This window comes from Pseudopodoces humilis, chromosome 8 (genome assembly GCF_049639895.1).
Source record: "Pseudopodoces humilis isolate 2021_Gansu_Grassland_sample_001 chromosome 8, ASM4963989v1, whole genome shotgun sequence".
Taxonomy (NCBI): Eukaryota; Metazoa; Chordata; class Aves; order Passeriformes; family Paridae; genus Pseudopodoces; species Pseudopodoces humilis.
The window spans coordinates 14,391,690-14,412,256 of NC_142207.1; the positions used below are offsets into that span (position 1 = coordinate 14,391,690).

The 20,567-nt window shown below is 49.3% G+C and overlaps 1 protein-coding gene across 2 annotated transcripts in view; it reads left to right on the top strand.

Annotated features, from left to right (window-relative positions):
* Positions 1–539: 539 nt before the first annotated feature.
* Positions 540–20,567, top strand: part of IGFBP2 (insulin like growth factor binding protein 2) — a 58,327-nt gene continuing 38,299 nt past the window's right edge. The window contains exons 1-3 of one of the 2 annotated variants that reach the window (XM_088059273.1): positions 540–939; positions 12,030–12,037; positions 14,087–14,135. In XM_088059273.1, coding sequence (XP_087915399.1) covers positions 540–939; positions 12,030–12,037; positions 14,087–14,135 — 457 coding nt within the window. The remainder of the gene's footprint in view (positions 940–12,029; positions 12,038–14,086; positions 14,136–20,567) is intronic. The other variant, XM_005519688.3, reaches the window with a different exon arrangement.

Here is a 20,567-nt window from a genome sequence, read left to right on the forward strand (position 1 = left end):
TGTGGTGGAGTGGGATCTCCATCCCTCCCTGTCCAAGGTGTCTCCGTAAGGCGGGTCTTGACTCCCTCCGTGTTTGGCCGGGCGTATTCAGCGGTGCAGAGCCCCATTCCCAGAGGGACACGTTGTCTCCCACTGCAGTAGGCCCTCGCTCACACTCCCGGTCTTGTGTGCGCCTGGCCCCAGCCCACTCTGGGTCTGATCCCCGCTCCCCATCGGGAGGGACAGCCCCGACCCCCGCGGGGGAACGGGGGCGGGCGCGGGGGCGGCTCTAGGACCCAGCGGCGGCGCGGCGCGCCCGGCCCCGCTCAGCTCCGCTCGGCTCCGCTCAGCCCGACTCCGCGCCGAGCCGAGCCGTGCAGTGCCGTGCCTCTCCCGGCCGTGCCGTACCGTGCCGTGCCTCTCCGGGCCGGGCCGTGCCTCGCCGGGCCGTGCAGTGCCACGCCGCCTGGTTCCGCTCCTCTCCTCTCCGCCCCGCGCCGCCCCGCCGGGGGGCCGAGCGGCGCGTCCACCTGCCGGCCCCGCCGCCCGTCAGTCCCGCCATGGCGCTCGGCGGGGTCGGGCGCGGCGCGGCGCGGGCCGCCTGGCCGCGGCTGCTGGTGGCGGCGGCGGCGGCGGCGCTGGCGCTGGCGGGGCCGGCGCTGCCCGAGGTGCTGTTCCGCTGCCCGCCCTGCACGGCGGAGCGCCTGGCCGCCTGCCCCCCGGCCGCCCGCCCGCCCTGCCCCGAGCTGGTGCGGGAGCCGGGCTGCGGCTGCTGCCCGGTGTGCGCCCGCCTGGAGGCCGAGGCGTGCGGTGTCTACACGCCGCGCTGCGCCGCCGGCTTGCGCTGCTACCCCGACCCCGGCGCCGAGCTGCCCCTGCAAGCCCTGGTGCAGGGACAGGGCACCTGCGCCCGCCGCCGCGACACGGCCGAGTACGGCGCCAGCGCCGAGCGCCCCTCAGGTGAGCAGCGCCCGGCCCCGGCCTCCGCGGGTCCGGCACGGCGCGCCCAGAGCCGCGCACCGGGGACGGGACCGAGCGCTCTGCTCGGCTCGCCAGGGACCGGGCACTGCGCGCCGGGGACTGGGACCGGGGACCGCCGTCCGAGCTTCGGGCGCTGGGGACGGTGCACCGTGCATCGCTCACCGGGTGCCGGGCACGGGGGGACAGGTGGGCGCTGGAACTGGCACTCGGGAGCGTGTGCCGGGGCAGCGCCGGGGTGCCGGAACGTCCAGGAGACAAAGGAATCCTAAAGGGTGACCTCAGGGGGGTCTTCCCGGGGCAGAGCGAACTCAAGGGAGAGGGCAGACAAGGGGTTCCCTGGGGGAGAGGAGCGAGAGTAAGTCCAGGGAAGCACAAAGAAGGAAGGCATGAGAGGGGCGCTGGAGGGGGGACAATGCATGAGCGCATCCCTGAGGTGGGCAAAATGAGATATTTGGGGGTGCAATTACTTTGGGGGGTTAGAGAGGTTTCCTTGCTGTGGGACAGGAGCCCCAGGGGTGGAATGTAACGAGGTGAGGGGGGGAGGTGGGTGGGAATCCAGGGGCTACTCCGGAGGGCAAGCTGGAGGTTGGGGTCTTTTACGGAAAAAAACCCACGATGGGAACAGATGAGCGTGAACTTTGGGGAGATGCAACTGAGGGGTGGTGAAGGTCCTTTGGGGAGCAGTGATAAGTCAATGTTCAGATTTGTGTTTGGTGAAGGAGTAAAACCACCCTGAAGGGTGATGGATGCCCCAAAGATAGGGAGAGAGGTAGTGTGGGAGGACCATGTGCTGCCTGGTGGGAAGGGGGAAGCTGAGGGACTGCGGGGGCCCTGCTGTGTGAGGAACCTGTTCCCAATGGCCGCCCTTCCACAGCAGGGTCCACCTTGGCGATGAGGTGGCTTCTGCCAGCTCCCGTGGGGGTCCTGGCCCCCTCAGGCCCCCCTGCTCCGGGAGCTGGGTGCAGGGACAAGAGGAGCGTCTCCCGAGGGCACAGCCCCGGGCACAGGCACGCCAACAGGCTCCTGACCTGTTGCTGTGATTGCCGTGGGAGGGAGCGCTCTTCGGGCTGCCGATACAGCAGTGCTGGGTTTCATTAATGCCTCCTCTCCCATGCGATCAACTGCAAGCTCTTTCCTTTTCTGTGGCATGTTGAGAATTGACAAATCAGCTCTGGAAATAGAAACCAGCGCTTTCTCCTTTGTAATCGTCCGTCCTTGACTTCTGCTGCCTTGATGGTTTTGCTCTCCTGGCTATGACTTGGGCTCTTGACCCTGTTTGCATAACTAGTTCAGCAGCACGACTTTGAATTCCCTCCCTTCCCTCTTGGGGCTTTATTTAAAAGTGCTCTGAACCGGGCTGTACCTCTTCGGCTTCCCTCTCTGTGAGGATGGGAATGCAACCAGGTACCTGTGCATGCTGCTCCGGATATCTGTGCACGCTGCTCTGCTCGAGGAGGAGAGATGGAGAGAGCAAAGAAAAAACAGCAGCACAGAGAACTTTGCACGTTTCAAGCTGCTGCTTCGCACAGCCAGGCTGCGACTGCTGTTCTCCCCACTCCTGTCCCCTCTCCTGTCCCTGCTTCCTTGCCCAGCTGTGAAGGGCTGTGGAGAGCCAGGACTCTGGAGAACAATGTTGATGCAAAATCTTCCTTGATTACAGAATATGAGTGTCAAGGGAATGAATTTTAGACTCTCCAGAAAGAAGCCAAGGGCATTTAGATTTAAGGAATTTGGCGCTGACTTCCAGGCTTATGCTTGTACAAAAAGCTGGGGTGGGTGGAGGGCATTGCAGTGATGGGCTGAGAGGTGATTTTCTGAGTTAGTGCTTCTTTTTTTTCCTTTTACAGAGTTTAATTCAGTTCTATGTTAACTTCACTCAGTATTTTGCTTGATTTGATTATCTTTATTCCTTTACAATGGGAGTGATTTATTTGATTGTATATCTGTGGGTAATACACACAAACATAAACAGCACAGTTTAAGAACCCTATAATGTATGTGGTGCTCTGTAATATCCATAGGGGGTGAATAATAAAAATACTAGCACATCCTTATCCAGCGTGATGTGAAACATGCAGCTGGAATATTCACAGTTGAACATGTCTTGGCAGAGGAGCTTGGACATCCAGAAAAGGGTTTGTGCTCTTCAGATTACAAAATTTTTAACAGGTTGTTGTAGCCATTAGGAAGAAAAATCCCAACCAAACCAAAACAACCAAACCCACAACAAAAACAAAATCCAAATCTGCCACCTTCACTTGATACTCTTCTCTTCAGACTCATCTTTGATCCCATCTGCACTGTGCTTTCTAAACATACATAAACATATATGAGGGAGCTGAGTTTGCTTTTCATTTTAAGCAGTCCCAGGGAAAGCACTCTGGCACCCAAAAGAGCAGGGACTGGAATTTGCTTTCAAATGCTGATGTTAAGCCAGTTTCAAGAGTGCCCCAAGAGCAAGTTTTTGCCTGCAAAAAGCAGGTGTTGAGGGTTTTTTGGTGTGGTTGGTTTTGTGGTGCTTTTTTTTTTTTTTTTTCCTTCTTTTTAAATGTGCTTAAAGGTATTTACCCTTTTTCCCCTTTCTAGCTTGAAAAGGCTCCTTTGGCTGATTCAGGACTGGAATGCAGAGCTCGTGCTATTCCTAAATTAAGAGGTTGGCAAGTTTTTTTGTCCCTGATGAGAGGCAGAAGGATTGCCCAAATGAAACAAGGAATAAAACTCTGCAAATTCTCCTGCTATGGCTCCAGCATTGTTTAGTCTTCCACTAAGGTCTGTAAAGCCAATCTTGAAATGGTTGTAGGCGGAAAGTAACATAAACCACCATGTAGCTAAAAAGCAAGGGATGTTGCTCATTGCACAAGAGGCTTTGCGTATTTTGGAGATGTTGGGAATGTTGGAACAAAATAGCAGCAGTCTGTGGAAATCAGTCTGAGAACTTCTACCTCCCAGGGGACGTGAGTGCATCAACCCCTGTCAGTGGTGGGACTGAGGTGGAGACTCAGCATCTACAGGCACCAGGGCCTTTTAGGTAGTTTTGATGCCTCTGGACCACATTCCATTGCAGTTTGTTTCAGGTCATGGTGTCTCAGATTCCTGTACTTCTGACTGTATGCCTGACCTGGGGACAGGATTGTTACTGTGTGTGCAGAGCTCCTGCTGGTCTTGAGTGTGTTTATTCTCTTAGCACCTCAGCTAGATTATCACGGTTTTGCAAATGCAGTAAATGATGTGCCCAAGGTCCTCCAGGACACAGGGAGCAGAGTGAGGGCTGTCTTTTCATTGTGTTAGTCTGTGTCCTGGCAGAAAATATCTTGGTGCCTTCAGCCACCTTCTATTCAAAACAGGCCTCAGGTGGCCATATGGGTCTTGTAGACACAGTGTGATTTGAGAGGCATTTTAGGTACCACTAGGGTCTTTCAACCCCTCCTGTCTCTGCCAGAGGGTGGGGATCCTGCCTTCTGTTTTAGCCATGATGAACTGGAATCAGAGGCTTGTGTGGTGTTGTCCAGCTCTCAAGTCCCATGTCCTTTGCCTGCCCTTCTGCCGGGGTCAGCTCTCGGTTTATTCAGGCTGGGTCAGGAGATAGTCCTGCTGCAAGCCAGCCCTAGAAAACAAGTATCAGATCAACGACCTGAATTGGCTCAAGGTGCAGCAGGGTGCCCAGCAGGATGCCAAGTGCTGCTCCAGGGTGGGAATTTATGCTAAGAGGTAGAGCAGGGCAGATCTCAATGCCGTCAGCAGATGCCCTAGATTGTCTTTCCCAAGCTATGAGAATAGCTGAAGAACATATTTTCTCCTAATGGAGACAAGATCCTAGGAATAAAACTTGTTCCACACTGATAAAATGGTTCTTGAACCACTGTTCAAAGCTGACACGTTAAGAGAATTTTTTTTTCCCTTTGCCAGTTCAGTTCAGTTGTGTTTGTAGTATTACTTTGTTGTTGGGATACTTGTACTAATTTAGTGGGATATGTCACAGAACCCACTGCTAGCTAATGAGTCCTGCTTTGGAATCTCACTTACTTACTAGGAATGTGTTTTTTCAGTCCTTGCGAGTGCAAAGTAACCTTTCCAAAGGGAAAGAGAATTGTGCAAAAGCAAACTTGAACTTGAAGGGCTGGAGTTGCCTTACTCACCTGACCAGGGTCTCCTCTTTGAACTGCCATGACACAAAAACAGTGTCAAAATAGTTAACTGTTAGAAACAGAGCTTGTTTTAGCATCCAACCAAAATCCTTATTTGGGTAGCTCCAAATGCCACACATCCTTCCTTACAGGTCAGATGTCAAAACCTTCATTTCCCCTTGGCAGGCAGCTGCTAAAAGACAGTTTAATGTATTGCTTGAAAACACAGAAGACTCTGAGGCTGGAGGTAGCATAATGTAACTGGAATTTTAACAGCAACTTTAAAACCATGCCAGTAATGCTATGAATGCATTTTTCATCTCTGCTGAATTGCCAGGAAGACTTCTGCTTTTCTCCTGCTTTTATAAGGAAATGAAGCATCCGTCATGATCTGCATGTGCTTGTGTGTATCTGTCTTGTGCCTCCACAACTTCTGACCAGGCCAGTCAGGTTGGTGGATCCAATGCAGCGGTGGATGTCCTGAAAGTACTAAAACATGGGTGAGGAATAGAAGAGAGCCAGACTGTGAGTATCCCCCTCATCCTGTGCTGGAAGCACATGAACAGGAGGGAGGTTAGTTATGAGTGAAAGCCAGATTTCAGCCTGGCTTATGCAAGCTTGGACATTACCACATGCCAGGAAAGCTGGCTACCAGAACCAAATCCACAAAGTGTGTTAATATGTCCACAGCCACTACAGCGGCTCTGCCCAGGATAAGCCAAATGTCTGCACAGCTCCTCGCCTTGGAAGAAATCATTAAAAGTCAAATGCAATTAGTAACAGCTGTAGGGATGGTAGGTGAAGGAGAAAACCACACAGCTCATGTGTCCTCATTGTCTATGGGGCTTTGCCAGTAGGTGGACCAGGTCTTCACATTCGTCTGCAGCAGCTGTGTCTGGTCAAGAGCAAACCTGGTCATCTTTTAAGTATTAAGACAATAAATAACACCTTTGTGAAGCAGCTTCTTTAAACTGGTACCCCCTGCCACAGTCCCACTGGAGTTTGCTGTGGGGGGAGTGCTGCTGGTGTGAAAATGGTGGTTTGGAAAGGAGAGGGAAGCCTGGGAAGATTTCAAGGCTCTGACCCAAAGCAGAAATGTGTTTTCATGCTGTCCCTTGGCAAATGATCTGTTTCCTTCTTGCCCTTTGCAGTTGTTTCCTTTCCTCTGGATTTCAGGCTTATACTCACTGAGTATGGTATTTGTCAAGGGAACACCAAGAAGCCCTGTCTGTGAGAAAGTCCATGTCGTTTGTTTTATCCACATCCAGGAATTGAGCTGAGATAAACAATTCAGGAGGCAAAGCAGTGAAAACTGGAATGTGAGAGAGGTGTCTTTGTGTATGATTCTGTACTAGACCTGCCTGCAGTATCATCTGGGTCTAATTTATCTGCCCAATGGACAGCTGTTGCTGTTATCCACAAACACAACTGGATTTATGAAGGCAGGGTTTCATCCCAGCAGCATTCCTGTACCTGCTTTTCCTGGTCATGTGTTATGAGCTATGGATCTAGGAGAAACAGTAGTTTCCTTGGTGGATTTTTTGCATTTCTGTTTATATTGGACAATTCTAAGCTTTCTGAGCATGGTAACATGTGCCTTTGCTTGCTGGGACTCCTTCAGGGAGGATCTTCTGCTCTAAGCAGACAGAGTAACAGGAAGGCCAAGGTAGAATGTAAAGATGCATTTACATATACAAGAATGTGTAAAGCATTTCTGTTACAGAAGGAAGGCTGAGCTTGCGATATACTGAATTTCCAGGCAAAAGAATTCCTGTTTTCTTTCCTTGAATTGGGGTGAGATATGTAACTGTGACCAAGTGTCTGCTTAGCAGACCCTTTCTGTATTAGAGAGATGCAAATCCAATGCAGTTGCTTGCACTTCCACTATCGCATCCACCCATCTTCACCCCGGCTCTCCCTTGGGGAGGTGCTGCCGGAATCAGCGCCCCTGTGACAGTGTCCTTCAGCAGCACGTACTGAACACATTGTGCTTGGCTTTCCAACTTGTCCTCTCTGACTGTTGCATCTGCCAAAAGGGGCAGGTTTGTCCTGAGGCCTGCATTAGTGCCCGGGATCTTCCCGGGAGGAGGGAGCTGTAGTACATGTGTGCTGTGGGGATTGGGAGGCTGACCATGGTGCATGGTCCTGCTGTGGGCTTGTGAGAGAAGGAAAAATTCCTGCTAGGAGTTCTAACATACTGTGCAGATTAGTCTGCTGAGCTGATGTTGTGGCAGCCGTGTGCCACTTTCTTCCCCGTGCACATTCTCATGCTCTGTCATACAGGAATTGGTCTTTGTTTGGACCTGCAGAGCCATGATAAGAAGTTTACTTAACCGAATCTTCAGTTTTCTGGAAGGATGAGTTTTCTGCCAATTTATCAGATTTCACATCTAGTCTTATTATTCTTTCCACAAAGACAAACTACCTTCAGTAGACCAAGTCTGACTGAAACATCTCTGTCTACTTTCAGCAGTCACTGCCAGCAAGCTGGAAGGTGTTTCTCATTCACAAACTGGCCAAGCATGACCTCATTAAAAGTTGAGTTGACACCTAATTACAAGAACACGTGATGTGATGGCTATCCTAGGCAAAGGCTGAGGAGAAAAGGGTTAGTGCTCATTTATTGGAGATTTGCTGCAGCCCAGCATTTGACAGCTCTTTGTAATTGCATTATTGATTGATTTCTGCTCAGTGTTTTGCCAGACATGTCATTTAGTGAGATACCAGTGGGAAGATGGAGTCTCTTGTTATATCAGCTTATGGTAGAAATAAATTGTTTAAGAAAGGAAAAGATCAGGAATTACATGCCTTTGTTATGGACTGAAATACTGGGAGACATCAGGTCACTTTTATAAGCCTTGAACTGTCCTCTGACATTGCAGCTTTTATTCTGAAGAAAGCTGCATTGTGCCTCTTGGCTGGTAAGGGAGCAAGTTCACTGCCTGGTGCTCTCTGTAGTCAAAGATCCCATTAATTCTGCCGGCTGCAAGGAACGATTTCTTGGTATTTCATTCTGGACTGTAATTGAGAGTGACACAAAGCACTGGTGGGAATTGGACTGTGTAGAAATCCCTGCTTTTCCTTACAGTTTTTTGCAGATAAACCAGTTCAGGTGGGATGAGGGTATTTCTAATGCTCTGCTCTTGAAATTTATAATATTTTCAACACCTTACTGGCTGGAGGCAATTTTAGAGAGATTCTTTGTGTCTCCTTGCAGCTTGTCATTGTGATGCAGGATGTCTACAACATTGACACACAGGGCACTGCATTCACTTGCATGACAAGATGTCTGGGATTACATGTCCTGTAATATCATGAAAATTCATAAAGCTTTGCCCAGTATTTTTGCTCCAGACTACAGCAAGATTTCCTGGTATGATGTTACTGGTCAGAGTTCAGCCAGACGTCTGGTCTCAGCTCTCATGGCTAGTTGTAGAAGACTTAGTCCAAGCTGATGAATTTCTCTTGGTTTGGTGAGGAGATTGAAGCCCTCCTTCCCTTGTTTTCTCCTTGCTGTTTTCTAACTAGGAAAGGGTGAATATCTGACATCCATTTCTTCAAGAGTGCTTGCTGCTCAGTCTGAGGTGACTGGTGAGTTGCTGAAAGTGTTTTTGTGGTTTTGGGTGTCCTTTGAGACCTTTTTGGTACCTTCAAAGATCAGGTATGTGTCCTTAGTGTGACTAGGTTCTTTTAGGGAGTGCCCTGTTTTAAGAATTCCCACGTTTTGCTCCAGTGAAACTGGACAGAATCTGACATTTTTTTTGCTGCAGACTGAGCCAGGAGGAACGCTCCTCTCCCATTGCTTCCAGAGGGTCACCTCCCTCCAGCTCTCCAAAAACAAGCAGAAATGGGGAGGAAAACTCAGATTTAGCAAAGAGGAGTGGCATGAAGAGGAGAAGCAGGATGAGCGGCTGGCATGAGGCTCCATCCTCCCACTCTTGGAGCCTAGAGCTGGTGCTAGGGCTCTTCCTCATAGCCTTGACTCTGACTGTAGCTGCCAAGGCTGTGAATAATTTAGATCAGCTGGCTCAGAGGCCCCAAGGGTGCCTGGTTTGTGTCCTCTGGGACATGGCTGCTGGGAGGGTTTGGTGTGGAGGCTAGAGCCACTATGGTGTTGCTGTTTGCATGAAGCTGACCCAACAGCCCAGGGACTTTCCATGGCTGTTTTTAGTTCCTTCTCGCCCTCCTTACTCACTGTGAAGTGCCTGCGCTAAAAACGAATTCCAGTTGTATCGGTGAATCACATCTTGCTACTTGGGGACACTGCTCAGGGGTGCTGCAATCCACCCTTCCCTCAGTAGCGGCTTTGCTATTCTGTCTTTGCAGCTGACCCAGTGTGAGGAAAATGCTGAGTGATGGCACTATAATGAGTCTTAACACTGGTTTCTGAAGGTTGGAAGAACTGCTCCGGGCTCTGTCCCAGGCTCTGAAAAGGCATCTCTTAGTCCAGATGATCAATGACAGTATTCCTTTTCTGGAACCTTTTCTCTCTGCACTACTGGGCTCCAACAGCCATTTTTCTAGCATAGTACCCACCACTAGCTAAGGACCATGATTTTGATATGGTCTGTTATGTGTAGAGGGTCTTTTCTTTTTGTCTGAACATCATTTGAGCTTGATAAATAGAATGACAGTGAAACCACTGTTGGACCATCTTGATCTGACTGTGGTGTGAATGAACAAAAAAATAATCTGCCAAGATGGATGGGATAAGGAGGCCTAGAGCAAAGGCTGGCCATGGTAGGGTGCCTCTTCTGGTGCCTCTTATGCCTGGCCATAATGAACAGGACTGCTTCCATGGATTCTGCAGGGGTGGTTTTGGCAGGATTTTGTTTAGGCAGAAAGCCAGGTTGTTACAGACCATTACAGAGATCATTTGGACCAGAAGACCTGGTTTTGTAGTGGTGTTTAGGGAGTATTGCCATTCCTGGGACAGGATGCTGGGTCAGCAGTGCAGGTACTAATTAGAGGCTAACCCACCAATCCATCACTGAATTTAAAGAGCACTCTGGAACTGGGAGAGAAAAGTGAGACTGTGGCAAAATAGTGCCTTCTTACAGGTCACTGTGGGAATTCTGTGTCATTTTGTTGTTGTTGATTTTAGTAACTCAAATCAGTGTATTCTTTCCTTTCTTTCCTTGCCAGACCCCACAGATCTTGTCACCTCGAGCTTTCAGATTCCATTAATTCTTGTGCATTATTGAGGGATTTTGGTTGATTAGATTCTTGCCTGGAATTTCTCTGTGGAGGAGCCCAGCTTTCCAACTGCCTGCAGATGGGACCTGTAAAGCTCAACTTCCTGGCACACTCGGCTGGGTAGTGGGAATACAACTTCAGATGTCTTCAGGACAAACTTGGTACCCTGTTCCTTTCAGGGCTCCTGTTGTGGACAGCGTGGCCAAGACTGGGCAGGTGGAAAGCAAGTGGTCTATGGAGCTTTGAGTAAAGCCAAAATGTCTGTTTTGGGCTGACTTTGGAGGTGTAGGAAGGTCTGGACCTCTCTGCTCATAACTGAGGCGTGGTTGGTCTGTGGGCACGGGGAGGTATTTGGCATGGAGCCTTCTGAAGCAACTATCTTGTCTAGTAAAACTCGGGCTGTGGGAGTCGGTGTGAGGAAATAACAACATCCACTTTGGTTTCTGCAGGCTCTGTCCTGGGGGCTGGTTGGGTGTTGCAGGAGGCCACAGGAATCTGGCTTGTGACCACAGCCAGATTAATGGCCACTTGGGCAGCTTTTCAGAAGTGAGGAATTTGTCCACTTTCACAATAGTGGCTAGAAATTCCACATGAATTAATTAGTTTTATTACAGGACTTGTCCTTCCTGCTCCTCCAGGGCTCCCTGAAACACTGAACTCATTACATGAAGAAATGGAAATAGTACTAAAAATAAAAACTAGTATTCCAAGCCTTTGTGAGGAAACACACAGAGTATACTGACATCCTCCACCAGATGTGCTTCCCAAGCTGTGGCTTTTAGCCAGATGAGATCTAAATCCAAGTTTTAGATCAATTGCAGCCACTTAAACATCCCAGCCTGCTCCATGACAGTCTTCTCTCAGCCTCTTATTTCCCGCTCAGTTTAGGCTGTTCATCTAGGCTTCGTAATTACTCCCACAATTTCAGTTTGGTGCAGTGTTCAGATCTGACCCTTGGATGTTGCACAGTGAAGGCCGCACACTTTCAGCCTCTTCTCCCCAGCAGAATGTGTTTCTTACCTTGCAAGGACACTGTTAGCTTTTATGGTAGTGAAGTGCTTGGAAATACCCCTGTGAAAGGGTGCTCTGCACTTGACTTATGGTGGCATGGGACTTTGGAAATGTTTGAGTGCAGTCAAAATAATGTTAGACTGAGTAAATATTTTGGGATCCCAGAGCAGATAACTTTCCCTTGCTTATGTTTGTGGTGGGGGTTCAGCCTGCAGAAATTTGCCACTTCTCACATGGCTTTTAAACAAATGTTGTCCATGGACTCAGTGTGCTTTTATTTTAATCCCTTTTTAGACATGTTGATGTTTTCTTGAGATTTGCCCTGCTGGTAAGGACAGGTGGGTGTATTGGTTGCTGTGGCCATTCTAGTGTTTGCTTTATGAACATTGCTTCAGATACTTGTGGTTGGACAGGGGTTCTCATTTTGAGTCTGACCCTTCCTTTCTGCTCAGCCCCACCTTTGTGACCCAGGCTTGACTTGTTTGTTTTGGATGAAGTGAGTTCAACATGAGAAAGCTGACCAGTGAGGTGGTAAAGTTCCTGCAGGCCTCACGGCACAGATTGGTTTGGTTACTGCTCAGCCCTCTTGAGAATTGTGACCCTCATCCTGGACTATGGCCAAATGATCTAACAAGGACTGAAACACAGAATTTCCAGCATTAACAAAATGTGCCCTGTACAAAGAGTAAAAAATGCAAATGCAGACATAGATTCTTCAAATCTCATATGGTTGGAAAGCTTCTGGTGTTCTAATAATGTTTGTTGTGGATTTCAGTCGCTGCTATCCTCCATTTTTTTGTTTATTCTTTTTATCACTCTGGTTTCAAGGATTTGAAACCATTAGGCTGGTCCTGCACCTATTGAAACTGACCTTTGCAAATTCAGACCACCCTGAAAGTGCTTGGGCAGTGCAGATACGATGGGGTAGGTGAACCTGTCACATTCATAATCCAGCCTTAGCTAAGTGACAGCCAGCAGTGTACAAATTGGGAACTTATGGTAAGAGTATGGAGTGAGACTTGCGAGGTGGGAACAGTGCTATGGAAACCCATCATGCTGCTGATACTGCTTAGCCCACGATTTCAGGGATTTCCAAAGCACAGCCTGGTCTGCTGGCTGCTCACAGAGGTATCTTCTTTATTTGGTGAGCTGACCTGACTTCCAGCAGTGGGGCTTCAAGTGCTGGGAGAAGCAAACAAACCCACAGTGATGTCTGTGTACATCAGTCCTGTGTCTTGAGGCTTCAGCTGTGGTGACAAGGGAGGTCCCATCCCTTGGGCTGTGCCCAGTGGAAGCACAGCCCTGCCCAGATCTGTTTTTATCCTTAGTTACGGGGTGTGCTAGGAGGGGTGAGCCTCCAGCTTGTCGTGGTCAGCAGTATCCTATCCCCTGGAGCTGATCTGCCCTAGCAGAACTAAAATGTCTCAGCTGACCTAAAAAACAGCTTGTGATTGAAATGCAGTGGCCCCCATAAATATTTAACTGAGTCTGTGTTTTGCTGTGCATTTTTTTCCAGTTCCTCTCTTTTGCTTTTCCCTGCCTATGTGTGGATAGTCAACTGAATGCACAGCACCTCCATGGCATCCTCTGATGATTGGCATTTTTGGCAGTTAAATTATGCATTTTGCTTGTCTTCCATCATCATGACGTTTAAGACTGATATCAAGCTCAGTGCTGAGTGTGTAAATGCTCCTGTGGGAATGTTTACAGCCCACTATGGGCTCCCCACTGCCATACAAACCATATCCTGTCAACACCTGTGCGCAGCCCGCATTAAGATTTTGCAGCTCTGCTGCTGAAGCAGTGGACTCCCATCTGATGAGGGAAGTTACCAAAGTTTTGCCCAAGAAATAGCTGTGGAAGGCTGGGACTTTAGGTTGTGTGGCAGAAAGAGCCTGCAATGCAAGGCTGCAATTAGTGCGGTCAGACAGCGACAAAGGTATCTCTGTGAGCAGCCGGTACACTGGGCTGAGCTTTGGAAATCCCTGAAATCGTGACCTGAGCTGAGCTGACTGCCTGACACCAGTACCTGGGGCTTGTGCAAGGTGTGCAGCCTGCCCTGTGCTGGAGTAACCCCAGCTGGGCTGCTCTCCTTGGTCTCCAAGTGTGGAAGCATGCCTGGAGGACACGTAGCCACAGCCTGGCAGGGACTAGGACAGTGCAGATCAGACTGCTCCCGTGGTGGAGTTAGGCTGGGGGTGCTGCAAAGCCATCAGATAGGGTCACCCATCATGGCAGTTCAACCTGGAGCAAATGTGATTTCCTTGCTGTGACAGTGGTCAATGGCTGCATTTCAGAGCTGGGAGGTGGTGTTGGCTCCCCTCTGCTCTGAACCCAGCACAGGAACCAACACAGGACAGTGCTGCCATCCTGTCCTGGCTGACCTCTGAAGAGACTGGAGCTCTGCTGTTCTCGGTTGGGGTCGGACCCTGAGCAGCCTTGGGCCAGAATTGCAGGATTGCCCTTTTCCCAGACATACACATGCATCTGTGTACAGCAGCCAAGGCACAGGGTGAGTGAGACTGAATCTCCCCAAAACCACCCCTGTTTCCCAAGGACCTGAAGTGGGGGCCACAGGAGTGGGATTAGACACCAGAATTTGAGCACACATATGTTGCAATGCTGCCTGGAGGGTGCTTCTGTCCAGGGGCTTTCCTGTGGAGAGACATAGCTAGGAAGTAGAAATAGCAAGTGACTAAATGTCACGGTTACATTCCTGCCATCTGAAAAGAATTCCCTATTTTCTTTTGGCTGCAAAAATTAACTTCCCTTTTCTCCTCCCTGAGCGGGGTGAGCTGGCTCCCGGTGGCTGTGCCCTCGTGGCGGATGCACAGGACGGTCCAGGTCAGACTGAAAGGAAAACTCTCCTACTGGGGGCTTTTCACTCTTGTGCTCCTTTCTAAAGAAAATGTGCAGGGCTTTTCTTGGCCCTTGTGAAGGCCAAGATACAGGTCTGTAGCTGGAATAGGATAAGACTGGCCTCATTTGGGAGCTCTTCTGGGTTTTGAGCTGCTTGCTTCCTTCTGCATCCTGCTGAGCTGTGTGGGGTGGGGGCTGGTGGCTGGCATCCGGCTTTTTGTTATTCATGTAATTGATCTCATTCCTCCTCGACTGTGGTTCTGCAGCCCCCAGGCACAGACTGGCTGTTTGGTGTCTGCTGCACAGTAAAAGCTCCACCTGGGAGTCAAGGAAACTGAGGCACGTACAGCTGAGTGTGTTGTTCTTGGGTGTGCTTATCCTTTGGTCCTGGAAGATTCAGTAATGGGACTGTACCTTAGGGGAGTAAGTTCCTTAGACTGAACAGCTTGCTAGTTGCTTCAGTAATGAGCACAGCAAAAACGATGGCAGTGCCACGTGTTGCCTAGTTTGAAGATGCCAGGGTGGAGAAAACACTGAAAAGGCTCCAGTGCAAAATTCCATGGGATTTTTTAAAATTTCTTTTAATACTCTTTGCAATAGCAGAAGTCTGGATTTTTGTGGAATGAGAGCCTGATAGGTAAGGGGTAGTCAAAAGCTTGGTTCTTTGACTTGGAAAAGGCTTTTGTGGGCCCTCTGGGATCCCCTTTAGCGCCAAAAAGAAAATATGCATCATTGTACCCATGCTGACCACGTGCATTCAGAGCAGCATGCTCATCCCAGTCTCGCCCTCTTCCTTTGCTGTTTTTTTTTTTTTTTCTCTAGAACCTTGTACTTTTTTCCCCATTGCATTTTTTTTTTTTGGTCAACAAGTTTATTATTTTCCTGCTACAAGGTGCTGTGCTTGCTTTCTTTCTTCCTCTTGTGTTCTTGCTGCATTTCTGCCAGCTTCATCTCTTCTCTCACTATGCTTGGTCCCATATTTACTTTGCATATTTTCAGCAGGGTGCTAGCAGGATTATTGTGACCTGTCTGGCTCAGTGAAGACCTGCTGAAACCTGCCATTGATTGATCCAGCCAGAAGAGCCGTCAAGGAGCGCTCCTGCCAGCTTGGGAGGGTCAGGGCAGAGCTCTGCACAAGCATGTCTGGGAGCTGTGGAGGTGACACTCTCTGGGTTTAGAGTATGATGGAATCCACGTGTTGGTTCCTGCTTGGGGCTGATCCTTTTGGTTTGGCTGCCAAAGTATTTGAAAAAAAACAAAAGGTAAAACTAAGGTTTTATTTTGGTAACTTGGAAATACTGACATTTCTCCTTGGGAGCATAAAGGAACCTCAAAACAAGCTTGCAAAGATTTTTAGGGAGACCAGCAGCTAAAGAAGTTCACCACGTGAGCATCTTTAAAGAAAGAAAAGGGAATGAACACCCACCCTCTCAAAAGCAATGCCAAAGAACACATGCCAGCAGTGACCCAGGATGTGTGAAAAGTCACCCCAAACTCTTCCCGTGCCTGACACATGAACCCAGGCTGTCTGGACTCCCACACTGTAACACATGGGTTTTGCAAAACTCTGACATTTCAGTTGGCATAAGCAGCTGGTGGTGTTTAGGGGCGAGCCTGGAGGAGCAGAGTGATCCCTCTGGGCTTAGCGAACCTCCTGAGCAGCAACTGCAGGAGCCAACGGGATTTCTGGCTCAGTGGGTGTGGAAGATTTTAGTCCCAAGTGGCCAGGCTTGGGGTGGCTTGTGTTGTCATTGCTTTTCCAGTTCTTGCTGAAATTGGGCCATAAATGTACCTCCTTGGTGGAGCTGCTGGCACACAGGCTCCCTCCACCCAACTGGGCCCAGAACTGACCACAATCTTCTATTTCTTTTCCTTCTAAAGGGACCAAAAAGAAGCCTGGGGTTTGACCATAAGCCAGCCTTTTTGACTTGATTTCTGTTACTGCTGCGATTAAACCCAAACCAAAACCTGGAATGTTTTCTGTATGTCCAGTTTTAGTTGCTTTTTTTCCAGGTCATCAGCCAAACCAAACATCCCCAAACAGACCCCAGGTGTTTGCACTGTCCTGCTTTTCATGAAAATGCACAGTTCCTTTATAGAAATGTGTGCAAGAATTTGGGGTTTTCCTGTTCACTCTCTTTTCTAAGGGCATTCTGAGAGACATCCTCTTCTTTGTTACAGCTGTACTGAGATGTTTTCATCCTGGCACTCTCTCTCCAAGGAGGGACAAGGAGAAGCCATCAAGAAGCTGTGAAAAAGAGCTGTGTGACTGAGAACCAAAGTGTATTTTGCAGCACAGCCCTCCAATGAAGCTTTCCTGGGGGTGGTGTTGAACCTCTGGATAGGTTAAATGTCTGCACCTATTGCCATCCCCTTTCTCCCCTCCTGCAAACTGAACAGGACTTTCCTGGAATCCCATCCCAAACCTGGGGCTGGTGGCTTGTAAAGTGGTGCCAGTGCCTGGACTGCACTTGGACCAGTGCCCATCCACTTTCCAGAGGGTGGGAGGGCCAAGGCCACAAGGAAGGTTTTCCCAGGTTTTGGTGAGGCAAGTGACCATTATGGCATGTTGGCTGAGACATATGTGGACCTTTATGTCTTGGCTCTTTTTCTCCAATTACCTGAGGTGCTGTCTGTTGTCCCAGTATGTAAATTCCCCTCTGCTTTGCATCATAACTCCAGCTGGTGCAGATTGCTCTCCTCCTCTGCTGGTATCCATTCTCTGACTTAGCATTTCTGCTGCTGCTGAGTTCTGGCCTTCCCCCTTTGGGGGCTGGCACCCACCGAACCAGCTGAGAATGTGGCCCTTTGTGCTGGAGCTGCTTGCAGGAGCTGGGGAGCTTTGCCTTCCCTGCTGTGAGAGCCTTTTTGGCTGGAGAACGTGTGCCCTTTCCTGGTGGGGAGGGATTTAGGGGTGAGGGGGAGGTGAGAGCGCTCCTTGTGCTGGAAGAAAAATGATGAATGACTCTCTTGTGCTTCTGAACAAAACCAGGAAATGGGGGGGGGAAGCAAAAAAAAGAGGAAATGAGAAACAGTAAAGAGGCCTCCCCTGCCTTCATATAAGCAATCACTCCACAGCATCTGGAGCCCAGTAAAAGGGCTGTTCCCAGGAGACCTCACACTGGCCAGCCACACAGATCTCCTTTATTGCAGACTCCTGGGGATTGCACTCCCACCCACCTCCCCTGTGCTGGCCCTGCACCCCAAACCAGCCTAAGAAGGGCAAATGGAAGCTCAGTTTCCATGGCCATGAGCACCAGAGATGGTCGTGTGTGGCTCAGCTGGCAGGGCATGGCCTGGATCCATCCCAAGGATGTGGTTGTGATGCTGTTGAAGCAGCTGGAGCACCTGCATGCTGTTTGTGCTGGCATGTTGCCTGGCAGCACCAGGGCACAGACAATTGTGATACCCTTATCTGGTGTGAGATCTGCTGGAGTGGAGTCACCTCTTCTGCTCTCTCCCCTAAAGCTGTTTTGGATGCATTAAATGCAGTAGGGATGGGCAGAGTGGGTCACTGGCCACCATGGTGTCTAATTTTAAGCACCCTCCTTTGTTATTTGTTAAAAAACATATCTGGTAGGATACCTGGTAGGAACCTCAATACATTAAGCTCTTTCTGACTGTAACCTTGCTGGTGTTACTTGTTTAGCCATTGTGGAAGGGGCTTGTTGGCAGTGGGAAAACTATTCCTGAGTGCAGCTTTAAAATATTAATGCAGGTTTCAGAAACAATGAAAGGGGAGTGGTTCCCACCCATTTCCAGATGGAGGTGATCACAACTGATCACTGAGCATCATCCCAGCCAAAACACTGGGTACTAATTTAGTTGTAGTTCTTGCTCCTCTGTTGTCTTCATCAAGTCCCAGCTGAATATATATATATATAGTTACATATATATATAGATAGATAGATAGACAGATAGTTATAGCTATAGCTGTTATCCTCCAGACTGGAGATGGGGAGTGTTTGTGATGTGGCATTTGGGTTTTGTTTGGGAGTATTTGGTGTTCGGGGCTCTGTAGCAGAATTCTTTGCCACATAGGTAATACAAATATTGGGAAACCTCTGTGGTGATGGATGTTTTTGTTTCTTGTATCCAGAGATTATACTTTCACCCAGGCTTTAGCTTAGTGCTTGTTCACCTCCTTGTGTGACCCCATTTTCATTCATACAAATCTGGAGGATTGAGTGCATTATCTGAAAAATACATTCTCTGTTTTTGTGGGCATGGGAAGAGAAAGTTTTCTCCTGTGAAAAGTTAAATCACCACTTTGGATATTTGCAGCTGTTCTTGAAATCCCCTCTTATCCCCTTGTCAGCAGGATCCTTATCCCATTTCACAAATGCAGTGTTCTCGATGCATATCTCTGCTTGGCATTCTCCCAAAGAAGCTTCTTGAGGGGCTGAGGAGAGAGATGGCTGGGATCACACAGGTGCTCACGTGGAGGAAAGGCAGAAATTGCAGAGGAGTCGCAGACAACCCACTGTTTTGTGGAGAGATAGGAAATCAGGTTACATCCTTGCAAAGTGGTGTCTTCTGGTTTTCCCTCTTAGTTAATGGTGAGGTTGGTGGCAATGCTATGGATTTACAGGGCAGCCTCCCTGTAAATGGACTGGACTCAAGAGGAAAAGCAGTATTACTCTTGAGTGTTTAAAGCAGCTCCTGGGGTTGCTCAGCATCTAGAGGAGTTTGCTGAGAGGGACAGTACTGTAAAAATCCTCAGCTCTTCTGCCTAAAATCCACCTTCCTGAACTTGTTCTACCTTTGCCCTTATCTCCTGGGTTTTGGGCGCTTGAGGAGGCATGTGAGAAGCCAGGCAGGCCTCCACTCTTTGCACTGCTTGAACCCTGGGGTTAGCTTTGCAGTGACCTCTGAATTGCACAAATTTGGAGGCAGTGGTGAGAAGAGGCACTGTAAGCCCTGCCTGCAAGGTCTGAGCTGTGCTGCTGTGGGCTTAGCTGGAGAGCAGTGGTGTGTGTGTGGTAGGTAGCGAGGATAGATTTTGTGTTTGTGTCACAGAATGGTCAGGGACTGGCCTGGGAGCTGGTTATTTTTTATGTAGCAGTTATGTGAGCAGCCCTTAAAGGAGGGCAGCTTATGATTCACCTCATGCTTCCTTTTGCCTTTAATGAGAAATGGTTTTACAGCAGGGTTCTTTGATGGCTGGGGAGGGGAGTGTGCTGAGTCAGCTGCTGCTGGATCAGACCCTGGTCAGGGGTGTGAGGTTTTGGGAATACCTCATGCCATTTCAGCCTTCTCTGCTGGCTGGCCCTTTGTGAAGGGGGGACCTTGTGCTCTCATTAGTGCAAACCGGCAGCATTTGAGCCTGGTAAATTTAATTTCTCTGGAAGTCACTTGGTTGGAAACCTTGGGTCAGTTGACTGGGTCACTGCTGTGTTTTGGTCCTGAGCCTTTCAAAGTTACATGGGCCCACTCAAAGGGAGAGAAATCTTTGGAATTGTCTTCCTTGGGAAAAGCTCCTGAGGGAAGTCTGACTCCTCTGTGGTTTTCATAACGCCATGCTGAGGTGTCTGCATGTCCTAATGTCTTACTAATTTGCCAGTGATGATTTTTTTTGAGTTATTTTAAACAGGCGCATTGTGCAACTAATGGGCTTTTTATTGGTGGTAAACAAGCTGAGCTAGACAGGAATGCTGCCGAGGCTGGACTGGCAGGCTTGCCTCTCAGTGCTGTAGAAATAACTTGTTCGGTTTTTTCCTTAAGGAGGGAGAGGGAACCTGTGGCTCTCCTGCAGCCTGATGCTCCTACCAGCTTCCCCGTGGAAGCAGTGGCAGAGCAGCTGAGGTGCATGCTCTGCACCTCAAGGCCCGATTTTTGGGTCTAAAACTGCTTTCTGGAGTTTGGTTTAAGGGACTGTAACCTTTGCTGGGAAGGCAAACACAGCATAGCTGTGTGGTGCAGGGCCCAATCCTCTCCTGGCCCAGAGAGAAGCTTCCTGCCAGGGGTGCTCGGGGCTGAATGCATGGAGCTGGCGGGTCTTCGTAGGGGCTGGGGAAAACACCGTCTCTTATCACACCTCTTGCTTGATGAGGTCAAAAGTGTGGGCACGGAGCATCCTCCTGGAGGGGAGTGAGGTTAGGCTGGAAGGAACTGCGGTCAGGGGAATGCAGGTCCTGGCACACAGCTGTGGGCAGCAGCAGGGCTGTGACTCCCACCGAGCTCAGAGCCCTGTCTGCCCTCAGCCTCTGTCCCTGCAGACTGTGTGCCACCACCGGCCGGGATAACCTCAAGTGAAAAGTATCAGACTTCAGTGGCCAAGAAAAGAGTGCTGACCTATTTTGGACACTTATTTATATTCAAGTTGCTTCTCTCTGTCTCTGTGAAGAAGCTGTTGTGACTCCAATACTTTTAAAAAGTTTTTCCCCTCCCTTAGCTTTTGTTTGTAACAGGATATGA